Source organism: Quercus robur, chromosome 12, assembly GCF_932294415.1.
Source record: "Quercus robur chromosome 12, dhQueRobu3.1, whole genome shotgun sequence".
Lineage (NCBI taxonomy): Eukaryota > Viridiplantae > Streptophyta > Magnoliopsida > Fagales > Fagaceae > Quercus > Quercus robur.
In genome coordinates, this window is record NC_065545.1 from 26,800,014 (window position 1) to 26,824,011 (window position 23,998).

At 40.8% G+C, this 23,998-nt stretch overlaps 1 protein-coding gene across 1 annotated transcript; it reads right to left on the bottom strand.

Moving 5' to 3' along the window:
* Window positions 1–2,920: 2,920 nt before the first annotated feature.
* LOC126709584 (probable pectinesterase 53) lies at window positions 2,921–7,003 on the bottom strand. Its single transcript, XM_050409877.1, has 6 exons — window positions 6,637–7,003; window positions 6,306–6,511; window positions 5,177–5,285; window positions 4,476–4,573; window positions 3,285–3,520; window positions 2,921–3,077 (listed from the first exon to the last, which is right to left on the bottom strand). Exons 1-6 carry the CDS (start codon window positions 7,001–7,003, stop codon window positions 2,921–2,923), a joined length of 1,173 nt encoding a protein of 390 aa, XP_050265834.1.
* Between the last annotated feature and the right edge of the window lie 16,995 nt (window positions 7,004–23,998).

Sequence of the window (23,998 nt, forward strand, 5' to 3'; positions counted from 1 at the left end):
AAACTTTGGAAACACAATCGTTCATCTATTGATCTTCCACTCAATTTTTTAATTAATTTTTAACACTTCATTGCTAAAAAGCCTCAAAGTTTGTTACAAAACATAGAATTTGAAACAATGAAAGAGTCAAAGAGATTGAGGGGAAAAAAAAAGATTAGTGAAAAGATGTAAGCATTAGAGATTTAGTGTCATGAAAAAATTAGACAAAATTTGAAAGTATGGATCCGCTAGTTAGAGTTGGAGCCATGAAATATTTTAAACACAATTTAGTAGACGATTTTTATTTAAACTTAAAAAGTGTGATGAAAATTGAATTTCAATTGTTGTAAAGATTAAGTGTTGTGTATCTCCCATTAAAAAAAAAAAAAAATTAGTAAGTGTCAATGTGTCCAATTTAGTATTATCTCTTTGTATCTTTTTTCTCTAGTATGATATTTAGTATAACTTTGTTGATAAAGGTACAAGTGTGTAGCACATCTCATGACAGCACATCAAGTTCTTGCATGTGCTACTAGAGAATAACAAGCCACCTCATAAGGCACTAACTCTCACAAACATTCATGATATTAGATCAATAGAATGTAAAATCTCAATTTACTTGAACTTTAGGTATTTGACAGAAGCATATTAAGCAGTTCTTTGTATCAGAACACTGTGGTAGCCAATTCTAATTTTGCAGGTGTCTCGAATGCTGTTAAACAGCTCTTTGTTTTTGTTTTAAGATATATAACATATTGTATACTCTTCTCTTTGTTGGGGGGGAATTAATTTCGGCATCAAACTATCAAATTTGTATCATTTGCATAGTTAACTGAAATTATGGGTTAGAATTTGATGTTAATTGGTTGTCTTTGAAATTTGTCTAGAAATTCTTGGCGTGGGGGGAGCAAAGTAATCCAGAAATCTTATACTAAAGGGGTTTGGGAGGAAGGTCAGCCCCCCCCCCCCCCTGGCTCCGCCCCTGTATGTATGTATATGTGCTTTCCTAGGTCATGCCTAGGAGTATTTAGGCATTTGTCGTTTAAGTTTGCATGGGTAATAGCTTGTACAGATCTGCTTTGTTTGTTTCGGCTGAAATAGTTTTTAACATTTTTGGGGTATCAAACAACAAACACAATTAATAGGCAAGTAAAAAAAAGTTTTATGTAGTTAATGGAAAATAAGCCCAACTAAATTTTTTTTCCACTTTTAAATATTAAAACACACGTTTTTTTTTTTTTTTTTTTTTAAATATTACATATTCAATGGACTACGACCATCACAAAAAACTTCTTACCACAAATTGTTTTTTCTAATGGTAATCTCTCTCTCTCTCTCTCTCTCTCTCTCTTAACAAGTTATTAACCAACATTGACCTATTATTATTATTATTTTCGAAATAACATTTCTTCTCAACTCAATTGTCTTCCTTAATTTTTGCCATTGATTTCGAATTTGGACTTTATTTCATTTGAAATTACAAAAAAAAAAATATTGATAATTTTCTATTCAAGCAAGTTAGGAGCATTTAACAAACCGATCAACTCAACAAATTTGGCCTTGGGGGTTTGGGATGATTTTGAGTAGGGGTGTGCAATGAACTTGCCAACCCGCCAAAATTGACCCGAATCAACTCAACCCACTCGGTTGGGTTGGTTTTTAAGAGTTGATGGGTTGGGTTGGGTCATGAAATTTTTTTTTAGTGGGTTAGGTTGAGTTCAGGTTATGAGATTTACAAATCCGCCTAATCTAACCCAACCCACATATATTTAATATATTTTCAAATTTTAAAAAATATATTATAAAATTTTGTTATTTAATTTTTTGCCCATCTTCCTAAATAAAACCCAAACCGTAAATTCTTCTCATATAGTTTGTGTTTGTTTGGTGTTAAAAACTGTCCAACCCATGGGTCCAACCCAACGCACATGGATTGGGTTGGACACTTGTGATGGGTTGGATTGAGTTGAATTTTTTTTAACCCACTATGGTGAGTTGGGTTGAAAAAACTCCTCAACTCGACCTATGCACACCCCTAATTTTGAGCATAAGGGTAAAGTGACAAACAAGAGAAGTATGAGTTTCTAAGTATTTAATGAGCCATATTATTATATCGAGTGGTTTAGACCCTAACTTGAGTCCAACCAATAAATGATCACCTTAATGCAAGTCAAATAATATATATTTTTTTTTCATTTTTAGGGTTGCAAATCAAAATATAGAAATCAAATCATCTTTTAGAAAATATTTTTATAAAAATTTATTTTTCAAAAAATATTTTCAAGATAAGGGTTTCTAAAATACTATCTGCTCAATACAATGGTTGAATTCTTTTACAATGAATCGTGGGTTGTTGTCTGTGTGCTGTAGTTATAAAATACAAACCCTAAATCCAAGTAAAAGCCTAGGCAACCACTTTTTTGAAGCCCTATTTCTTGAAGAAAATCTTTGTCCTCTCATCCTACAAAAGATAAAAAGACGCAAACATAGCTAGGGTTTGTTGTACAAAACACTTGAGCTAGCATATGGTAAAATTGTAATAGTTAATGGTTTTCTCCATAGACGTAGGCCGTTAGGCCAAATTATTAATATTTCTATGATTTTTATCTCCTCTTGCTTCCATATCTAAATTTTTTATCCTATTTCTCTTTGATTTCAACAACTACAATTATATTTGGAGATAATTCCTCAAAGCTTTCCATGATTCTATCCCAAATAATTCACATTTAAAAAACAATAATTATATCAAGAATAATTGTAAAAATTCATATCCTACGTATTTATTTTTGGCAAATGTGCACTACATACACTAATTGTCAAGAATTTCAACTTCGAGTACCTTATTGGTTGACTAGGCATATATATATATATATATATATATATATTTGCCAAGCAACTAATGTATACATGGTGATGGTTGAAGCAAAAAAGAAATCAAATACTAATAAGGTCTTATTATAAGCCATGAATCCCCTTCAACATAGTAAGTCCCAATAAAAGGCTTAGCCTCTTCATCAGTTAGCATGCGCGCCCAAGGCACTCTTCCTGTCAAGTTGGCTCCTGGTCCACTGCACTTGTATTCTCCATAATATACACTACTGCAAGAACCCAAAGAAAAGCACACCTAGTTACACTATAGCAAGGACTTGATTAATTGGCTAAGTCATTATTATTATTATTATTTTTTTTTGCAATGCTATATATACTTAATTAGACACCAAGAACTTTGAGTCATAGCTTAATGCATTAATCATTGGGACAAAGAAGCACTAAAATGCATATTGAAAGTACTGAATTGAACTTACAAATCGCGTTTTTGATCGCCCCAATCACTCCACCCTTGGGGAAGAACAGTCTTGTCCAAGAATGTGTATGAGAAAACAACCCTGGAATAATCACCCCATGCTCTACCAAGGTAAACCTGGCCACTCCCTGTTACCACACTATCTTTGAAGGAAAACCCACTTTCCAATGAGGAATTGGTGCGCTTTTGGGCAGTGAGGGAGGCCACCTTCTTGGCCATGGAATTTAAATTGCAGTTCTGCCCATATAGGAAATTGCTTAGTAATCCTAATATTCTTGACCCAACCTCTTCTAAATGCAAGATTTTAAACTTGGCTGTTGGCATGGCCTTTTAGAGTATGATTTTATTATTATTGTTGTTGTTGTTGTTGTTATTTGTCCACGAGAGACTCATTAGATTTACAGTACGGTTCTTTATGTGACGTACTTTATATTTCTCAACTAATTTTAATCATATGGCTGTATTAACTAATGCAACATAAAATATATTATTTTTCTCCAATTAATTGAACTATGTATGTGGTTCATTGGCCAATATAATCACATGATTGAATTTAATTTAAGGAACATAATATGCAACATTGAAGGAATTGTACCTAAACTTTTTCCATTTCCACACTACAAAATGAGAGGTACTAATTTTTCCTTCACTTTAGTACCGAAGACTTTACTATATAGTTGACACCCATTTGAGTTTGAGCTTCAAAGTTCAAACCCTTTGACTCGAGCATCTCCAACAATTTAATTAGTCATATTTTGGTGCTATTTGGAGAATAAAAGGTTTCCTTTGCCTTTTTCTTACCTATTTTTTTAAATACACCTTTCAACAAACTCTCTTTTCTTTTTCTATCATATTTAAATATTATTTTGCCAATATACGTTTTAGTTCATCTTAAAATTTTTTTAAGCCAACAGATTGTTTTGCTCATCTACAGTACTCTCCACACAAAGAGAGTGACTGTAGATGAGCCCAAAAAAAATTGCCTATTTTGCAGATATTGTTGGACTTGATTTTCAAGACTTTCATTCTCTATTTTGCTTATAATTTTGGTTCTATTGGAGATGCTGCACTGATCTGATTACAGGGGATAACTACATATGTAATGTATTCGAACCCACTAGTCTTGGGCTGGCTAGCAACACCAGCCATAGGCCCAATCCATATGGGGTCCGTATGTTAGTGATTGACTGACCTCATAAAGGGATCTGCCATAGCCGAAAATGAAGTCCACTGAACCCTGGATAAAGCAATTATTGAAGTAGTGAAGGCCCTTGTGATCATAAAGTGTGTCTTGAGACAGCGATTTTGACCCATTAGCATTTATTTTTAAAATATTTAGGCCCGAAACACTGTTTGGGAAATATATAGCAATATACCACTTTTTTAGGTACTCGAACTTGGCAAGCTCGAGTACCATGTTTTTTTAATTCACTATCGCCCCATATTCAAGGAACCCTATAGTGGCGTTTTTAAGCCCTATAGTAACGTTTTTGGGCCAAAAAACGCCACTATAGGGCCCCTTGAACCTGTTACGGGGACTAAAAAAAAATTTTGCAGGAAAACGCCGCTATAGGGACCAAAAACGTCGCTATAGGGACCAAAAACGTCACTATAGGGCTTAAAAAACGCCACTATAGGTCCCCTTGAACCTGTTATGGGGCCTAAAAAAAATTTTGCAGGAAAACGCCGCTATAGGGCCCGAAAACGTCACTATAGGGCTTAAAAACGCCAGTATAGGGCTCCTTGAATATGGGCCGATAGTGGATTAAAAAAACATGGTACTCGAGCTTGCCAAGCTCGAGTACCTAAAAAAGTGGTATATTGCTATATATATCCCAAACAGTGTTTCGAGCCTAAATATTTTAAAAATCAATGCTAATGGGCCAAAATCGCCGTCTTGAGACCCATAAAAACTACAGTTGTAGAATGCTGCCTTTGTTCCAGAAATGCGAATAGCCACACCTTGCTCTCCAATGGATCCAATCTCATGTGGAGCTGTGTTCTACATTTACAGAAATTTTAGTGAACAAATTAAAATTTTTTTATGATATACTAATTTTTATTTCATAGTGATTGGTTTTCCTTGAATGAAAACATAATAAAAAAGATAGAAAATGGTGATTGGCCTTTGACAAGGGTGAGTATATAGTTGGGAAGATATTTTACTTTATATTCTTATAAGTATGGTTAAATGATTAAACTCATAATTTTTCAACCGTTTATTACACAATTTATTACACATTTCACTTTTTACATGGAATCTTAAATTTAAATTGTTGCCTAATGCTTCCAATTTTGAATGTTCTGATTTCTGAACATGGGTGGCATTTTTGTTTGGAGTTTTGGAATGTTTCACGCATAATAGAATCTTTGTCTACCTTGTTATACGTGTGAGGTACTCTTAAACAATTATAAGATACAGTAGCAGTTGACAATATACCTATAATTAATATGAGCTATAAACTTCTATAATTCATTCTTGCAAATAATTTAAAATCGCAATTAAAAAAGCACTGGGATTAAAGAAATGTAGCTTCAAAATTCGAACCACATTGCACATTCCTTATTTGTGAATTTTGGTGTTGAAAACATACATATGGCTCTGAGTTGCCTAGTGGCAAAGAATTCAAAAGTGAGTAATAGATAGTGGTGTTTTCAAGAAAGAATAATGGTTTTGAACTTTTGGTGACTTGCCTAGAGAACGTGCCTAACAAAATGCTTTTCATCAATTTCAAGATACTGATATATTCAGAAGTGTCATCAAGTTAACTCCAAAATAATGAATAATAAATGACATCAAAATTATATGTTCCTATGTAAGTTTATTTATTTTTTTGGAATTAACCTCATGACACTTTTAACTGTATCAGTAGTTTGTAAATACATAATATTAATGGACAAATGTGTAATTTTAAATTGATATGAAAGAAAAATTATGACACTAAACCCAAAAAAAAAAAAAAAATTCATTACACGCGCGAAGCGCATGTGATGAGACTAGTTTTATTACTTATTGGTCTACCTCAAATTTCATGTTAATGGCCACAAAGTAATTAGCATCCACAGAAACTGTTGCACTCTCAAATGTCCCTATTGGGCTCCCATCTCTTCTAGCCACCGATGCTGTGTCATTCCCAGTAATAGTTGGTGGGTCATTACCATCCCCTAAAAATGTGACAAAGGGCAAAGTTCTGGGGATGGTAATCTTTTCCCTACAATCCCAAGTTAGCATTTTTAATATGGTCATACCATAATGTTATAAATCTTGCTTGCAAGATACATGGGAAAATAAAAAAGGCTAGAATATATTTTGTAAATGAAGAAAGAATTAAGCTTTAGTGATTACTAAATAACATACCTATAAACACCTGGTTTGATCACCAATATTAGTCTCCTGGTGTTATATAATGGGATACTATTAAGAGCTTCTCTAATAGTCTTGAAATCACCAGTCCCATTTTGACTTACACTTATTGTCACTTTGTTCATCTCAGCCTTCCTTAGCTTCAAATCTAGAGCTTTCCTGCCTGCAGCCCCTGGTGCCTGAACAATGGATTCTGCTTTCAAAGTGGTTTTCTGCTGGTAATTTTTTATATTCCATGATATCCAATTGTTGTAGTCCACATTTTTCTCAAAACGCCAAGAAGAGTAGGCCAAAGTGGCATTGAATAGAAAGAGAAACAAGAGAGTGAATTGGAGATGGTGGGATAAGAAAGCCATGAGAAAGAATGCTAGTGCTAAGAATATAAAACACAAATGGATGCATTTTTTATAGTATACATTTGGAGGTGGAATTATTAAAGTTGCATTCTCTAAATGCGTAATTACCATAATGACCTTCAGTTATGCTCTCCACAACTCATGTCTGGTTTTGTTAAACACCATATTAACAGTAACACAGCTAACATAAGATATAAGATATGAATCCTGAAAAGAAGTAACCTTATGTAAACCTTTTTTTTTTTTGAGAAACCAACCTTATGTAAACCTTGTCTAAACTTTACGCTTCCTTTTTGTGTGTGTGTATATATATATATATGAGAAATGATATGTCCACAATATTTTTACAACAAATCTTAAGTAGCAGGTTTTTATTGATTATTATTGTTGGAGCAAAAAAGTAATCTTAGTGTTAAGTTCAATTTTGAACCAATAATAACTAACCACCTATGATTTGTTGTGAAATTGTTGTGAAAATGTTGTGGATGTAGGATCTATATATATATATATATATATATGTACAAAAGGTTAAAACAAATGTGTGTGTATATATATATATATTTATATATATATATCCATTATTTCGTAGTTAACAACCTTACTTGACATTATTACAATGGAAATACCTATTGGATGTGCACTCCTAACCAATAAATAATCTAAGGTTACCAAGAGAATCAAAATTTAAGTAAAATGATTTCTTTAAATAACTATGTTAAAGACTGAATTTGTTGCTTTTAAAAAAAAATGTTATGTGAGGAATTACATTTTTATTGGTGAAGAATTCTAACAAATGTGTGGGCTTTTGGATATATATATATATATTTGTCCTTTTATTATTATTTTTAATAAGAAAAGCTTATAGCCTAGATTTTCTTGATTTCACTTGAGTTTTCAATTAAGAACGAAATAAAAGAAAGGTAGCTAGAGAGGGATAGGTGATACTGGTAGAAATCCAAATTTAATGCAAAAAATTTTGTTTGGAGTTTGAACTATTAATTTAAGCCTAATTCTTTTGTATCATATTCAATATGATGAACTCATATAATATAATTAGTATGCTCATAGGCATTTTAATTTCCATTATGCTAAACATTACATTAGTTTTTTGATACATCATCTTTTGATGAAAAGGCAGGTGTTTTATTCATCACAAAATCAGTTTACATCTCTATGTGTTATATACCTTTATGTGTAGAAGGTTCCGTTTAACCAAAACGGAGCATTTTAGAACCATACACCAATTTTGTTGGTGCCAATTACTTGCATATCCTTATGTTCCTTTGGTTTTGATGGCATGGAAGGTTCTAGGAATAAACTACAACATGAAGGTTGCTTTTATTTTAGTCCTTCCATCTCTATTCATTATTCCCACAATTTCACACCAAAAACAATATTGTTTTCAAAAAAAAAAAATTCTAAAGGGGAGATTGGATGAAACTAGACAAAACACCTATAAATGAATCAAATTTAGACTATTGAAATGACAAAAAAAAAAAAAAAAAAAAAAAAAAAGAATTGGAAGCTGTAGAGAGGGAAAATTCTTGATCTATCACAAGCTGACACGTTGTTGAGGGCCATTTGTGAGAAAGAAAGCCCAATAACAAGGGCAACGAAGAATTGACAAAGTAGGTAGCAAAACCATTAGGCCCAAGTGGCAGGAATAATAGATCATAGGCCCAAGAAATAAACAAGTGGGTCTTGAAGAGGCAAGTGGGCTCAAAGAAACCCGGAAAAAAAGAAATAGCATCTCATGGGCAGTGTATGAGGTAGAAAAGCGAGAAAGGGCCGTCGTAGGCCCAATGTAATGTATACTAAGAAAGTAAGGGGTTTATGGCAGGCCCATAAACACCAAGGATGAGAATAAGGTTATTGGGTCAGGGAAGCCCAATGAAGTTAGTAAAAAGCCCATGGGAGTGTGGAATTAGCAAATGGGCCGAGGAAGCCCAAAGAAAGCAAACGGGCCGTGGATGCCCAAAGGAAAGCCTAAAGGGACATAGAAGCCCATAAGTAAAAGCAAAACAGTGGCCATGTCAAGCCACTAAGATAAGGAATAAACGACTGGCCCAAAAGAGGGCCAGCAGGATTAAGTTATTACGGTAAGAATAATAGTACAACATTGCAAGAAATAAAGAAAACCAAGGAGTGAGCCAAAGAAATGTAAGGCCCATCATCAGACAAAGTCCAGCTCTTGAATGGAGCGGGAAAACAAAGAAAAGCCCACATAAGAGGTCCAAAAACACGGATGGCGAGCCTCCAGATCACGACAAACGCATGAGCAGCAGGTAGATTTTTGGACATATCTGAAAGGAAAGCACGCACAAGGCCCAGGCACCACCAGCCTGTACCCAGCCAATATGGGACGTGGTGGGGTCATGGGCCAGAGGTAAGAGGTAAAGGGGGTATGGTTTGATGGTGGGGAGAGGGGAAAAGACCTATTTTATGGCTCCTGCCCAAGCCCTTTTGGGAGGCAAGGTTGAGGGGGGAACCATTAGGTGCATGCCTTGAGGGAAAGAGAGAGAAAGCATTTATGCTGTGGCAGGTAAGACTGCTACGGTGGACTGACGAATGAAACAAACCTGCCTTTGTCTGGCAAGGGTGAGTGGCACACAAACGAACCCTTTGGTGGTCGGCAAGTACGCCCAGACCAGACAAAGGCGGTTAAGGGGCAAAGTGGTAAAATCTGGTCACGGCGGGCACTATAAAAGGACCCTTGTCGTGCCCTGAATGAGGATGGAAAAACAGAGGGTATTCATGGAGTAAAAGAAAGCAGAGTAAAAGAAAACAAGAGAAAGAAAAGAAAAAGATAAGAGAGAAAACAGAGGAAAGAAGAGAGGAAATAGAGGGAAAAAGAGAGATAATACAATGGGCATGCACCAATAGGTCGATTTCCCTCTCTCCCCCTTCAAATCCTGCTCTCTTCCAAAACATAACAAGGATTCCTTTTGGGCATTAACCATTCAGGTCCGATCCCTCAAAGCCATTAATCCCCACAGCAGGATTTTTTCCTGGGAGATTATTTGCATTGAAAGGAGGCGTTCTCCCCTCTTTGGTTTTGCTTCTACGGACCAAACTTAAACTTGATTTTATGCCCATGCTTGATTAGTTCATATTACTTTCTTTCTCCTTTACTTTCTTTGTAAATGACATTATCACGACTGTAATTATGTTTTATAAGTAGGGATTACTTAGCCATTTTTCATTAAATAGTCAGAGTATTCTGTTTTGTTATTATTATTATATCTGTCTGCCGTAACTCATCTGAAACAGTTCTACTTGCCGTAAGCATACTCCTGGCAGACGAGACATAGTTTGTGCACAAATCGGCCCAAGTTGAGTCACAGTTGGATCGGTCTCAACTCCCTTACTCAGAAACATTCGGGCCCATTACCGCAGGAAGCAGCCCAGCCCAACGCAATACACAAAAAAGGTCCCTACATTAAATTGGTGACTCCACTGGGGAGTTGGGAAGTAGATAGGGGCAAAAGGAAAAGAAAACAGAGCCCCTCGTAAACAATGCCACCAAAGTCCAAGACGACACGGAATATGAGTGCCTTACCCTCACAAGCAGAATCCAGGCCAACAACGCCTCACCAACAACAACTTAACCAAACAGAAGGTGCCAACAGAACAGGGGCTGATCCTCAGCCTCAGACAAGAGTCCCCGCGGACAATGTCAACACTTTCATTGAAGTATTGCAATCACTTCAGCACACGCAGCAGCAAATGATGGAAGAGATCCGTCAACTGAAAGCGGACAAAACAAAGGAAAAAGGCAACCAGCATGACCCAGATCATGCGGTAGATAGAGAGGAGACACTGGCAGGAGGTGTCCCACGGAACGCTGAACAGCGCTTCATCACCATGGCTGAAGTAGCGGCTCTCCTGGAGCAAGAGAGAGCCAGAACACCAAAGGAGAGGTTTTACGCACGAAGACCTCCTTACCCTCTAAAGGTGTTCAGCAAACCATACCCCGAGAGGTATGAGCCAAGGGCCTTTGCACAGTACGATGGTAGGAAGGGAAGTGCAGTAGAGCACGTGAGCAAATTTATTGATACCCTTGGCCCTTACGCAGCAGACGAAGACTTATGTCTACAGGAGTTTTCAAAGTCACTGTATGACCGGGCATACACTTGGTACATTGGCTTAAAACTAGGATCGATCCCAACTTTGGATGACATGGTGGACGTATTTTGCACTAAGTACTTCCACGGAGAGGAAACAGTGACACTTGCCACCTTGCAAGCGACCAAGCAAAGAAATGGCGAGGACTTGATGGAATACATCAAACGGTTCAGGGACATAGCACTTGACTGCTACGACCACTGTGAAGAAAGGACGTTAGTGGAGATGTGTATGACCAACATGATTCGAGAATTCAAAGCTGTCTTGGAAAATCTAGAGATTTCCCGGTTCGCACAACTATTGCAGAAAGCTAGAAAGACGGCTCAGTCTATAAAACCCAGTTTAGACAAAAGAAACGCATCGCAAGCTATGGTAGTGTCCACTGGAGAGCGGAGAAGGAAAACAGAGGAAAGGGAGTATGATACGCCCCCACCCTTACCATGCACTCCTAAGGAGCTAGATGTGCTACTTGACAAATGGATAGAGGACAGGATCTTTAAACCCAACCAGGTTTCCAGAGAGCCCACAGAGGAAGAAAGGAGAGATCCTCGCTTCTGTCGTCTGCACAACTATGTACAACATCCCACCGCAGAATGCTGGGCGCTTTGTAGGTTGGTGCACCGCAGGATTAAAGAAGGCATATTGGAGCTAACCCAGCAGGAAGTCCAAAGAAACTCGCTCCCAAACCACAAGGGAAAGGGTGTAGCAGCAATAGTAATATCTGCAAACCCGGGAGAAGACGAGGAAGAAAACTTGGCCCTGCCTGCCACGGCGATTACCACTCTTCAGCAGAGTGCCAAGTTCAAAAATCTATTTGACCAGTTGGGACTTACAGCAAAAGAAAGAAAAATAGCCACGGAGGCTTTGGTAAGCATCACCTCCGGGGCAGGGGTGGAGTGCCTGTTAGCAGAAATGCCAGAAGACAGAGCCCTTCTACAGGAATCAACAGAAATCATGTTCAGCAGTGAGGATATGGAGATGAGACACCCAGATCATAGGAGGTCTCTCTATTTAGCAGCATCTTTAAATCAAATCCCCATCAAGAGGGCCCTGGTGGATACGAGTGCTTCCGTAAACCTCATTCCGTTGAGCACCTTGCAAGCCGCAGGAATTTCAAAAAGAAAGATCCAAGGATGCCCGATGGAAGTAAAGGGGTTCGGTGGAAGAGGTGAGTACACCGCAGGCCACATTCAGTTGTGGTTGAAAGTAGGCCTTATAGCCTCTTTAGCTCGTTTCCATGTGGTCAGAACGGAAGTATCATATCATGTGCTTTTGGGAAGGCCCTAGTTACACAAACACCGACTGGTCCCATCCACCTACCACCAATGTGTGAAAGGAAGATTGAATGGCAGGATGATACGCATAGCTGCAAACCCCTCGCCATTCTAGCAGGCAGAAGCCCACTTGGTGGAAACCATGCTTTATGACCAATGGGCTCCATCTGGGGAAAACTCGGTTTCAAAGCCACGAGGCACCTTCGTGCCTAGGTGGGAAGATGTTCAAGATGACCTAAAACCCGATTTAAGAGAACTACTGGCGCGAAAGAAGAAAAGAAAAGAAGCGCATGCGGCAGAGCCAAACGAAACACCTCAGTGCATCAGGGTCTGAGACCTTGATGGCAGGATTGTGTATAAATTATAAAAGTGCGTGGGGCCCACGAGTGAGATGCAAGTAAGTCCCACCCAAAAAGGGCAACACAAGAGTTTGGCGCGTTGCATCACTGAAGGAAGTTTGGGAAAAGAAGAAGAGAAGGATGAGGCAGTTGCGGCAAAAAAGGACATCCAGGTTATGGCAGAGGAAGAGTTGGAAGAGGTTGACTTAGGGTCTAATTCACGAGAACCAAGGCCTAACTTAATTAGTGCAAGCCTGACAGAAAAGGAAAAGTCAGAACTCATACTGTTGTTGAAAGAATTCAAAGACGTTTTTGTTTGGGATTATAGTGAAATGCCAGGGCTGGATCCCGGGCTAGTTGCGCATACATTAAATGTAGACCCAGAGGCCAAGCCGATGGCCCAGCCTGCCAGGATATTTCACATAGAAATAGAAGGGCAGATAATCAAAGAAGTGCAGAAGTTGCTAGCCGTAGGATTTATCAAGCCTATTCAGCATCCTCGCTGGCTATCCAACATAGTACTAGTGAAGAAGAAGAACGGCCAGATAAGATGCTGTGTAGATTTCAGAAATCTTAACAAAGCTTGTCCAAAGGACGAATTCCTATTACTGAACATGGATTTACTAATAGATTTCGCGGCAGGAAGCGCCATGTTCTCATTCATGGACGGTTTCAGCGGGTACAATCAGATCAAGATGGCGCCAAAGGATGCAGAGAAAATTGCTTTCAGAACACCCATGGGCAATTTCTACTATACTGTGATGCCCTTCGGGTTAAAAAATGCAGGTGCAACTTATCAACGAGTAATGACGGCCATATTTCACGACATGATGCACTAGGAGCTAGAAGACTATGTGGATGACATAGTGGTTAAATCAAGGAGGAGAGAAGAACACTTTCGTGTGTTAAAAAGAGTATTCGAAAGATGCAGAGCTTTTAAGTTAAAAATGAATCTCCTCAAGTGCGCATTCGGAGTGTCCTCTGGGAACTTTTTGGGTTTCTTAGTTCACAGCAGAGGCATAGACGTGGATCCAGCCAAAGTCATGGCCATAGCAACTATGAGACCTCCGGCCACAGTAAAAGAATTGAAGAGCTTCTTAGGAAAAGTCTCATATATCCAGAGATTCATCCCTGAGTTGGCATCAATCACCTCTGCCTTCACCAAGTTGCTTAAGAAGGGGCAAAGTTTTGAGTGGGGGGAAGCGCAGCAGACGGCTTTCAAAAGGCTACAGTAGATGATGATGAACCTCCCCATGGTGCAGGCCCCTATTCATAAAAGACCACTGCTACTCTATTTGGTCACCAACTCGTACGCCATCGGCGCACTAATTGCTTAGGAAGATGGAGGTGGTGTTGAGCAGCCAATATACTACATCAGCCGCGCCTCAAAACATGTAGAAACTCGTTACCCAAGGGCAGAGAGAGCGTGTCTGGCCATTGTATACGCTTCGCAGAGGTTGCATCACTATTTCGTGGCCTACAAAGTATGGCTGATTACTAAGTCTCATGCCGTTAAAGCTCTGTTACAACAGCCGATCCTCTCCGGCAGGATATCCCAGTGGTTGCTACAGTTATCGCAATATGACTTAAGAATGGGGACACCTAGGGCAGTGAAAAGTCAGGCTATAGCAGATTTATTGACACAGTTTCTAGGAGAGGAAGAATTCCCACTAGATGATGAAGTTCCAGAGGAAGTAGTCATGGTAGAAAAAGTCAGAGAACAGTGGGTAATGAAATTCAATGGGTCTTCTACTACCCATTCTTGAGGGGTAGGAGTAGTTTTGTATCATGAAGAAGACAAGGCAGTGGCGCTATCTTTTAAGATGGAATTCCCCTGTTTGAACAACACGGCGGAGTATGAGGCCTATTTAACTGGGCTTGCCACGGCCCTCAAAATGGGAGTCAAACATTTGAGAGTATTGGGAGATTCGAACTTGGTTGTCTGTCAGGCTAAGGGAAGTTTTTCCTTAAAAGAGCCTAGCCTAGCCTAGCCCTGTACAGAGCGATGGCCCAAAGAATGGAAGAAAAATTCTCAACCTTTGAAATAAAGCATGCTCCGAGAAACGAAAATCGGTTTGCGGACGTGTTAGCTGCACTGGGTTCGCAAATAATCTTCAAAGGGAATAGCACCAATATAGAAGTCAGCAAGAGGGAAGAATCCATCATTGAGGTGTTGAAGGAAAAGTTCCGGGAGGAACAGGGCGAAAGGGATTAGTGAATCCCCATAAAGGAAACCTTGGTGAAGGGAGACGATGCAGCAAAATTAAAGATGTTAAAAGACTATGCCTTGGTAAAAGAAGAGTTGTACTGCAAGATGCCAGGTGGGGTCTTATCCAAATGCGTGGGGCAGGAAGAAGCCTAGAGAAAATTGAAAGAAATACACGACAAGACTTGCGGGTCTTGCGGAGAAGTCAGTCTTTACTGCAGACTTCAGAGAGCAGGCTTCTATTGGCCAAGTATGGGTAAAGATGCAGATTAAGTCCAAACCCAGTCTGGGACCTGCCAGCTTGCGGCAGACAGGGAGGAAAGTTACGCTATATTCATCAGCGAGGATTGGAGAAGCCCTTTCATACAGTACCTAATAGAAGGCATCCTGCCACAAAAGCACAGTGAAAGATATAAGCTTAAGAGGTTGGCAACACGTTACTTCTTGCATAATATGGTCCTTTTCAAAAAGGGATATAATGGGGACCCTTTGAGGTGTTTGGGCCCTGAAGAAGTAAAGGAAATGATAAAAGAGGTGCATTCAGGAGAATATGGTGAGCACCAGGGGAAGAAAATGCTTTACAGATGCCTGTTGCAGACGGGCTATTACTGGCCAACCATGAAAAAAGATGCTGCAGAATTTGTGAAAAGGTGTCACAGTTGCCAAGTACAAACCAACTTGATTCATACCCATCCACAGGGCTTGCACAGCATGGTCACCCCATGGCCCTTCCACACTTGGGGGCTAGATTTGGTAGGGTCAGTCAACCCACCATCCCATGGATACATATGGATATTATTGGCAACAAAATATTTTACTAAATGGGCAGAAGCAGTGCCACTCCGTAAGGCCACAACGGGAGCAGTGACAAACTTCATCAAAGAAAATATAATTGTGAGGTTTGGGGTGCCCCACAAGATCATCAGTGACAATGGCACACCATTTGTCAACAGTGATGTAAGGAGAATGCTAGAGTCCTATCAAGTCAAGCACCACAGGCCATCACCTTATTACCCTCAAGGGAATGGGCAAGCAGAGGCAACAAACAAAACTCTCATAAAGATCATCAGCAAAATGAGCTAAGAGTATACGGGAGTATGGGCGATGCACCTGCCGGATGCTCTCTGGGCTTACAGAAAATCACCAAAGTCAACCACAGGCTTTTCACCCTTTTCCTTAGTCTATGGAACTGAAGTAGTGAGTCCGGCAGAAATAATGGCACCGTCCTTGAAGGTTATGCAGATGCAAGAAAAAGAAAAAGAGGGAGAAGTCTTCACAGCAGAAAGGTTCGAGGACCTAGAAGAGCTTGATGAAAAGAGAGAAGAAGCCTAGAAACGCAGCCAAAGATACAGGCAAAAGATGATTGAAGCCTACGGCAAGATGACCAAGGAAAGAGCATTTGCGGAAGGACAACTAGTGTTAAAGGTGGCAGACTATGTCAAGCGAGGCTTGGCAGGACCGTCCAAGTTTGCACCAAAGTGGGAGGGACCCCTTGTGATAAGGGAAGCGCATCAAAGTGGGTATTATCGCTTAACTCAAATGGATGGCAGGGACTTGATGGATCCCATCAATGGAAAATGGTTGAAACGTTATTTTGCTTAGAGGAAAGAAGTTATGTGGTTGTCCTTTTCTTTTGTTTTTTAAAAAAAAAAAAAAAAAAAAAACTTTTATGTTTCCATCACTTTTTCTTTTATTCCTCCAAGTGACTATGTCACAGAAGAAAAAGTTGTAACGTACTTTCATAAGTATGTAATGAAAAAGTACGAAGTATTAGCATCATGTCATAGTAATAGTAAAAAATAAAGGGTAGCAAAGTGTAGCATCATTACAAACCCAAACTGTGGCAAACACACGCCAAATAACTACTGTAGGAAACATATAAGTGTTCTGTGCGACATAACAAAAACAGGAAAGCAAAGAAAAGGAAAGGGAACTGCACCATCATCAATGGAGTCCGGAAATGAGATTCTGGTCTCCAAAACGACTGGGCCCATTAACGCCGGAAAGAAGGCGCTCACGATGACCCTCCAAGTCCGCCACCTCTTTCTTCAAAAGCTCAATGCGGGTATCTATGGCATCAACGGCTGGCTGAACTCTACTCATAAAAAGGGCTCGGGCAACTTCACGAAGATGATCAAGAACAAACTCCACAGCAAAGCCCACGCTGATGAGCTCCTGAATCACGGCCCTCCACTGTAGGATTCTCTCGGCAGAAACAAAATCAATGAATTTATGCTCAATATCGTTCAGCACACATCCTAACATCTTTAAGAAATGCTCCCTAGCAGCACGACCAAGATGGAATTCACGGATAAAGTTGCCACGGCTACTGTAGATCATCACCAAGTGAGAAACGCAATCCTCAGGGACTCGAAAGCCATAAAAATCCATGTAAGGAGAACTGGAAGCCCAGAAGTCTGCCGGACCAAGGTTGTTAACCTTCGGCTAGTCAAAGTAAGCAAAGAAGGTCGCAGCATCATCCGGGACAGCGATGGAACTGCTACCCACCTCAAATTAAGAAGGGGCAGTAGGAAGTGCACCTATATATATATATATAAATTTAAAAATTTTAAAAAAAATGCAAGGCAAAATGAGAAGCCGTGGCCTGGGAAGAGAAGATTTACAAAAAAGAGGATGTAATAAAAGGAAAAGGAAACTTGCCAGAGCTACCAAGAATGGGGGTTGTGGGTGTAGCAGAAACAAGTACTGTAGGCACAGCAGAAGCAGGAGCAGTGGGTACAGCTGAAGAAGGTGCGGTAGGAATAGGGGCTACGGGTGTGGCAGGAGCATTCATTTCCACGCCTGCTGCAATTCTTGGCCCCTCAAAAGTATCTGCAAGCAAGGAGATAGGCATGCAAATGAAACGCAAGTACAAAAGGGAAAGGGAAAGAGCAGGGGGGAAAAGATGCATACCCATGAAGTCAGGCTCGGGCGAAGCACTCTCCTCTTCATCGGAATCAGAAATCCTCTTCTTCAAGATAGGCGCATCATTGGGATCCTCAAGAATATCATCGGACCCCTCAGAAGATAAGTCCGTATCAGGACCACGGGTAGCAGAACCAGGAATGGAGGAAGGTGTGACAACAAGGGAAGCACCGCCCTTTGCAGCCTAGGAGATAGCTGCAAAAGGGTCACTGGTCGAAATAACAAGTGGCAGAACTGAAGGAGCGGCCTTGGTTTGAACGACGGTAGGAGGAATGACTCCCTCTGGAGGAGTGGGTGTCTCAGCGGCCAAAGGTGTAGTCTCACCAACCCCTTCGATATGAGTACCCTCTCTAGGTACCGACTCGGCGGAAGGGGCGGGAGTTTTGGCAGGAGCCTTATGTGCAGCAGTAGAGGGAGTGGGTGCTAGAATACTACATCGGCCCCATAAAAAAAGCCTTCCATGGGTACACCCATAGAGGCGGAAATCTCCTTGGCAGTGGGGCGATATATGGATAGAGGTTCAGGCTCCTCCTAAAAAAAAAGAGAAAAGGGGAAGAAGGTGAATACAAATGCCAACGTGAAGACCAAAGGAATTGTTAAGCAAAAACAAAAGATACATGGCAAAGAGAGCACGTGCGGGAAAAAAAAAATAGTGAAGAAAAGAGACTTACCTCAAATTCGAGCTCATCAAGCAAAATAGGGCGGGTAACTGATGAGTCTTCCTTATGCTTAGACTAAAAGAAAAGAGGCAGAGGAAATTAGCAAGGTTAGCCGCAAGAAAGTTAAGAAGTATTTTTGTCAAAAAAAAAAAAGAAAGAGATGACTTACTCTCCATTCAGCAGCAGATACGGGGTGAGGGGTTGTCTTCCTTTTGCTACCGCGAGTCCTGCTAGCCAGAGAAGGACCGGTAGGTGGTAGTGGGGTGGCAAGCTTGGTCTTGCCGGCAGATTTGGGCTTGGCAGGAATTTTCTTACTCGGTACAGAGATGTTTATTACTTTGACCTTTTTCTCCCAACCGGGAGGGTAATCACCAACATGCCAGTACCATCCTTTTTTCTCTGCGTCCCACTCAAAAATGGCTGATCGGCTTTGTTTCCTAGCATACGCCAAAACAGACTTGGAAGGAAGAAGCAAGCGAGGATTAACCGAGACAACCATACCTAGCCCATCAGGGGGAATAAGGGAGAAGCCACAGCTACCCGCTAGCTCATTCACAAATGTAGTCATTACTGCGTCTGAATAACCATGCATAGGAGAAGTACAGAGACCCTCCCTTAGTGAACTGGGAACTGTAACGGCGTTGAAGTGCTGCTTCCAAAACTCAAAGGCAGTGTGCCGTAGGAAAGGGTGGACTGAAGTAGGAGATTCCATAAAGAAGGAAATGTCGTCGAGGATATCTTGATCCAACCCAAACTGCCTTCTCACCCGGTTGGCAGGATAGTGAACAAATCTAATGCCTTCATCGGCTAGGTAAGGCAGCCATCTGGCATTAGTGGCCGCCAGATAAGTAATCCCTGTTTCATCAAAACTAACCAAGGGGGTGGTAGTCCTAATGATGTCAACAAACGAACCCATGGCAGAATCCATACAAATATAATTTGTGCCTAAGTTTCTATAGGCCCTCCAAGAAAAACCGACGCCTTCATCAAAAGATTTAACCACAGAATAGCCAATCGGCTTCCAACCAGACCAACGAAAAGCAAGCGGAAAATCGGACTTAAACCTGCCTCATAAGTCAGTAAGCACTCTCGGACATGTTTGGTACTTCTCTTTAGCAAACCGAGCAGATCTACACTTTGTTAAGTACTGAGCACAACGCTTAAACAACAACTACTAAAGTATGGTACAGTGAACGGAAGAGGTAACAATGTGGTAGGACCCAGCCTGACTCTCATCACTACAAAGAATGTCTAATTGGACATACAAATGCCCCGGGAACATGGGGGCCAGCAGCAAGCTCACCCCAGCAGATATTTTAATAGCCAAACGAAAGTACAAAGGCTTTATGGCGTAGTGGGGGTGGGACCCAAAAATAAATTTGCAAAGCCAAAATACAATAAAAGCCGCACGGCGAGCAGCAACAAAAAACTTAGAAGAAGAACTAACCCAGTATGACAACTTGGCATTTCTGGCCATCTTTTTCCTCAATTCAACCTCAATGGCCTCTTCCTCCGGAGAAAACTTTAAGGTGGCAAGATCGGCATCACCAAGAATGGGCAGGAGTAATTGATTAGCCACATCTTCAAGGGTCACGGTGAGTTCGCCGCACGAGAAAAAGAAAGTGTGGGTGGTGGTACACCACCGTCGGACCAAATGTTGGAGGTTGTAGAGGTCCCGGAAGTTTGACAGGCAGCGAGATGAGACAATAGCTTTCAAGATGCTGGCTCGTTGCAACAACCCCATATAGCCCATATCGAAAAGCTCACTGTCAAGCCACTCTCTCCAACCCGAGGCAGTGCCGGACCCAAATTCGAAATGAATGGGTACGAGAAGCGAGATGCCTTGGCGAATGGCTAGATCGGGGATCGAAGATGCTGACGGAGCCCAAGAGACGTCAGGGTTTCGCTGGACAAGGGCAAGCCATACACGACCCGACGGCGGCGGCGCATAGTCACCGGGAACTTTTGGAAAGTGAGGGTGGAATTCATACCACGGGTCAATCAACGGAGTGCATTCACTACTAGGGTCGTGCTGCGTCTCTTCCTCAGTGGACTATTCCGACTCGGAATGTTCCATCTCCTCGCCTACATCAGGAACGGCAGGAGAGTCGGAAGCGATTGCCTTCCCTTTGCGGCGGGAAGATCCTTGACTTTTCACCGGCGACATGGTGAGAGGTTTTAGTTGGAGAAGATGGGTACGGATGTTTGAAGGGGAGAGGATAGTGAAGAGTAAGAGACATAGAGTATATGTTCTTGGAAAAGAAGGAGTTTGTGTTTAAAGTGCAAAAGGATTCTTCCTTAAATACCCAGGTCATTAATAACGGCACGAAGGAAGGTGACGGGTCAGCCATCAGAATGGGATGAAATTAATGAAGTGGCGGCTATGCTTAGAGAATAACTACCAAACTGGGAAATTCGAAGAGACAACCCTGTTCACAGAAGGAAGGAAAATACATATAATATATATATATATATATATATATAAGAAGGGGTCCACAGCTTAAAAAAGCCCCGCGAAAAAGAGAAGAAGAAAAAAGATGAGAAGAGAGAAGGGCAGAAACGCCTTTTCATTCACATATGAACCGCAGGAACATTTCATATGTTCAGGGGGCTAAATGTTGAGGGCCATTTGTGAGAAAGAAAGCCCAATAACAAGGGCAACGAAGAATTGACAAAGTAGGTAGCAAAACCATTAGGCCCAAGCGGGAGGAATAATGGATCATAGGCCCAAGAAATAAACAAGTGGGTCTTGAAAAGGCAAGTGGGCTCAAAGAAGCCCGGAAAGAAAGAAATAGCATCCCATGGGCAGTGTATGAGGTAGAAAAGAGAGAAAGGGCCGTCGCAGGCCCAATGTAATGTAAACTAAGAAAGTAAGGGGTTTATGGCAGACCCATAAACCCCAAGGATGAGAATAAGGTTATTGGGCCAGGGAAGTCTAATGAAGTTAGTAAAAAGTCTATGGGAGTGTGGAATTAGCAAATGCATCGAGGTAGCCCAAAGAAAGCAAACGGGTCGTGGATGCCCAAAGGAAAACCCAAAGGGACATAGGAACCAGTGGCCATGTCAAGCCACTGAGATAAGGAATAAACGGCTGGCCCAAAAGAGGCCCAGCAGGATTAAGTTATTACGGCAGGAATAACAGTACAACATTGCAAGAAATAAAGAAAACCAAGGAGTGGGCCAAAGAAATGTAAGGCCCATCATTAGACAAAGTCCAGCTCTTGAATGGAGCGGGAAAACAAAGAAAAGCCCACATGAGAGGTCAAAAAACACAGACGGCGAGCCTCCAGATCACGACAAATGCATGAGCAGTAGGTAGATTTTTGGACATATCTGAAAGGAAAGCACGCGTAAGGCTCAGGCACCACCAGCTTGTACCCAGCCAATATGGGACGTGGTGGGGTCATGGGCCAGAGGTAAAAGGTAAAGGGGGTATGGTTTGGTGGTGGGGAGAGGGGAAAAGACCTATTTTGTGGCTCCTGCCCAAGCCCTTTTGGGAGGTACATCCTGCAGGGATGACAGACCACCCAAAAGAGGCAAGGTTGAGGGAGGAACCGTTAGGTGCATGCCTTGAGTGAAAGAGAGAGAAGGCATTTACGCCGTAGCAGGTAAGAGTGCTACGGTGGACTGACGAATGAAGAAAACCTGCCTTTGTCTGGCAAAAGTAAGTGGCACACAGACGCACCCTTTGGTGGTCGGTAAGTACGCCCAGACCAGACAAAGGCGATTAAGGGGCAAAGTGGTAAAATTTGGTCACAGCAGGCACTATAAAAGGACCCTTGCCGTGCCCTAAATGAGGATGGAAAAAGATAGGGTATTCACGGAGTAAAAGAAAGCAGAGTAAAAGAAAACAAGAGAAAGAAGAGAAAAAGATAAGAGAGAAAACAGAGGAAAGAAGAGAGGAAATAGAAGAAAAAAGAGAGATAATACAATGGGCATGCACTAGTTGGTCGATTTCCCTCTCTCCCCCTTCAAATCCTGCTCTCTTCCAAAACATAACAAGGATTCCTTTTGGGCATTAACCATTCAGGTCCGACTCCCTCAAAGCCATTAATCCCCACGACAGGATTTTTTCCTGGGAGATTATTTGCATTGAGAGGAGGCGTTCTCCCTTCTTTGATTTTGCTTCCACGGACCAAACTTAAACTTGACTTTATACCCATTCTTGATTAGTTCATATTACTTTCTTCCTCCTTTACTTTCTTTGTGAATGACATTATCACGACTGTAATTATGTTTTATAAGGAAGGATTACTTGGCCATTTTTCATTAAATAGTCAGAGTACTCTGTTTTGTTATTATTATTATATCTGCCTGCCGTAACTCATCTGAAACAGTTCTGCTTGCCGTAAGCATACTCCTGGCAGATGGGGTATAGTTTGTGCATAAACCGGCCCAAGTTGAGTTATAGTTAGACCGGTCTCAACTCCCTTACTCAGAAACATTCGGGCCCATTACCACAGGAGGCAGCCCAGCCCAACGTAATACACAAAAAAGGCCCCTACACACATCGTACTACCAAGTCCACAAAATACAGCCAATTACAAAGCACCACGTGTTGCTGCTAGGTTTTGCTATCACTACTCAGAAACCAACAGAAATTTGCCAAGTGTCATGCAAAAACCAATCACACATCAATGCGTATAAGCGATGACATAAGCAGTCCAGCATGTGTAAGCTATGACATCTGTAACCTAGCCGTGTAAGCGATGACATAAGCAAACCAATCAGGCTGTGACATGTGTCACCAATCAGACTTCGCCATGTGTCGCTCACCCACCCCCAAACTCCTATAAATAGAAGCCTTCCTAAAGCATTTAAAGGAACCAAGCCATCTAGAGCACAAGCAACATCAGAGAAGATTCAAAAGCATCAGAAGTATAGAAGCTCTGTAGGAATCAAGCCTCAAAGCCTTCAAGAATTTCAAGAACTTCAACCTCAAAATCGATGAACACTCGAAGTAGAATCATCCAAACTAGCTGCCTAGATCCTAAAGTTTGCTGGAATCAAGCTTAAAAGTCTCCAAAAACATCAATAAATCACAAATCAGTGAAGCTCTACGGATTCAAGCCTCTAAAACCCCAAAGAACTTCCGCCACAAACCTTTGAAGACGAAGAACACGAAGAACGTGAAGAATAATGGATTTCTAACAAGCTCAAAGCCAGAGATTCATTATAATTCTGTTTCAGCAATCTTCGATCCATACCTCAACCAAATTGAAGGATATTTTGTGTTCAAGTCAAAATTACATTACCACAATTCCAATCAATAAGTCTTGCAAGGAGATCGAATCAGAGGATCACTCTTTTGTAATTTCAGAGAATTGCACCACACAATCATTAATACAAATTTGCATTTGTGAAACTATTTTACTTGTTTGATTTATTTCGAACTAGAAATTTAGTCGTCCATAGAAGCATGTCAAAATCAAAGGGTTTAATGTAGCTTAAAGATTTTTAGAATTTAG